The following is a 2,598-nucleotide window of genomic DNA, read 5'->3' as shown; positions in this document are numbered from 1 at the left end:
ATATCTCTCGGATATACATTATATCCATATTAAAATACAAATGCATTTGCTAAATTCAGGGATAATAAATAAAAAACTGAATTCATATTCAGTTTTTAATGAAAAATGATCATTTCTCAAAGGTTGACATCAATAATTCTTCAGGTGTTTTTTTTTTCTAAGTCGAAACATTCTATAAAAATGTCTTAAAATAAAAGGGTTGCAAAACTTGACCTTCCGAAAATTGAGTTGTTTTGAGACACTCTACTGAGTCAATGTTGTTATATGTATAACATGACATTTTTGAAGAAAAATGCCAAATTTTACAACAATATCTTCTATCTTCTATCTGCTATATATATATAAAAATTAGTTTGAAGTTTCTTTGAGGCAACAAAACTCACGAATGGATGAACCGAGAAAATCTGATTTTTTTTTAAGAATCTTCAGCCAAGAGATTCCCGGAAGTTGCCTCTAAAAGTTCAAGTGAAAAGTTCTTTAGGAAACTTGTCCGAATTTCCTCTCAGTTTTTTTTTCCACGGTAGTACTTAAATTGATTGATACTGTTGAAACAAGAATATATGCCATGCACTCTGTGTTTGTTTAACCCTTTTAGCGCTTCATTTTGTTCGATTACTCACTATTTACGACTCAGCTGATAAAAAATATTCACATTTGATAAATGGTCCAAGAAAATACAAGCACTCATGACCTATTTAAACTCATTACAACTTCCCAAATGCAAACCATTCTTAAGCCTTCATTTTTAGATTTTTTTAGATTTTTTTCAAATTTAATTAAGTTTAATAACGTAGGAATTTCTCTGTTTGTTGTCCCCAATTATGTCAGAAGTGTTTAAAATATTTTATTGCTTTTCCTATCAATTTACATGTAAATATCGCTAAACCTAAAGTTAAGCGGTCGTCGTGGTTGGCTAAAATTTGTGGTACCCTGTGATAACCAATCAGATTCAAAACAAAACCTGTGTGTAGTCCCCCTGCACATATCACAATATAAGAGATAAGATTACAGCAGCGAGGTATGCAAAATAAGTCTAAACGTAGTTCGCCTCAATCGATTTGCAACTTTCTAAAGCTTCCAATTGCGCCAGCATCCACAATGTCCACACCACCGTTTACCGTCTCCGTTCGGCCAGTCAGCTGTATTTCCATCTCATCCAGGGCCAGTAGCATTTCTCGCTTCCCGAGCAAATACTTTTTGAATCGATCGTTCAGCTCAGCCAGTGGCACATGCCCTCCGTATTCTAGTGGCAACAGCTTCACATCGAAGTTTTCTTTTAACTCCCCCAAGCTGGCATGACACTGAAATCAATAAATCTTTTTGATGGAAAAAATCTCTGACTTGCACATTGTAGACTTACATGAATTCGTGACTTGAGCTTTTCGCTTGCAACCGACATGCAGTATTTGGTCACCCAGGCCGCAAAGGGCGGAACGTTGACGAAGTGATTCTGCTTCAATCGGATCGGAACGGCGTTCATTACGCTGCGTAGATAGCCAGAGACGTTCTCCAAAGACCAACAGGTGACATGGGCTAAAGTCATGTCGGAATTATCGAACACGTGCGTGAAGCCGGCAATCTGATTGGCCTCGTCATCGATGAGCGACTCCGTAACGATCATACTGAGACGAATCATGTGTTCTGACTTGTATTTTTGGGCGTCGAAGTTACGAACGACTCCCACGATCACTAATCGACCTTCGCTGTCACGACCGACCGGAACCAGGGCACAGTAGTCCAGCGCCTCTTGGAGGGTTTCATCTAGAGGATCGAGATTCTTGCACCACTTCGGATACGTCTGACGCATTACTAAATATTTTTCTAGCGTTTCACACGCTTTCACTACCGAGAACTTTCTGACTCGTAGAAATCGCAGTAAAAAGCGATCATCAGTTCGGCAATTCTTGATCCTCCGGTTCTTGGCAATCCAGTCTCGCATCTGCTCCAAAGATTGTTTCCGAATAAACTCACTTTCCTTCAATTCTTTGGTAGCCATACGTTTTAAACGATCTTCCAATCCTGGAAAACCGAACATATGATCTTCAGCAGTCGAAAATATGTTCCCGTTTTTATCACTGGAGTCTGCCATAATTTTCTCAACCCAGACGAAGCGCGTAACAATTGTACAATTATTATTCTAACGTCGACGACGCACGACCTATACGGAATCAGATGCCCTCTCCGAATGTGAGCAGTAATAATTGAACTAACAAACGATCTCCGCGGGGAGAGATAACGTACACCCGCACTAACTAACACGAGCCGGCGCTGCCCGGTCCGGTGATGCGAAGTCTGATGTGCGACGCTGTCTGCCCAGAATCGGAGAATGAAGTCATGGTATTTAGTGATGTGCACTAAAATACAACACACAGGCAGATTGCGTTTCCAGTAGAGCCGGTTGCAGTGTTCTGTTTGGAAAGGTTTGACAAATGTGCTGTCGAAATGTGTTGGGATAGTCTTCATTGGCGTAGCTTGGCTTGTCGCCCCTTAGAGTCTGACTATTTGGAACATTTAAAAAATATTCTACGATAGAACTAAATCACGTACATGACATGCTTTAAAATCTGCATAAGGAATCATTTACATTAGTTTACAAAA

General features: G+C 39.7%; 1 protein-coding gene across 1 annotated transcript; it reads right to left on the bottom strand.

Annotated features, from left to right (window-relative positions):
* Positions 1-819: 819 nt before the first annotated feature.
* LOC109413981 (clavesin-2) lies at positions 820-2,349 on the bottom strand. The gene is made up of 2 exons (XM_019687711.3): positions 1,361-2,349; positions 820-1,301 (listed from the first exon to the last, which is right to left on the bottom strand). Exons 1-2 carry the CDS (start codon positions 2,087-2,089, stop codon positions 1,050-1,052), a joined length of 981 nt encoding a protein of 326 aa, XP_019543256.2. The 5' UTR covers positions 2,090-2,349; the 3' UTR covers positions 820-1,049.
* Between the last annotated feature and the right edge of the window lie 249 nt (positions 2,350-2,598).

The sequence above is a fragment of the Aedes albopictus genome, chromosome 2, assembly GCF_035046485.1.
Source record: "Aedes albopictus strain Foshan chromosome 2, AalbF5, whole genome shotgun sequence".
Taxonomy (NCBI): Eukaryota; Metazoa; Arthropoda; class Insecta; order Diptera; family Culicidae; genus Aedes; species Aedes albopictus.
Note: the sequence above shows the minus strand (reverse complement) of the source record. Positions and strands in the feature narration are given on the sequence as shown.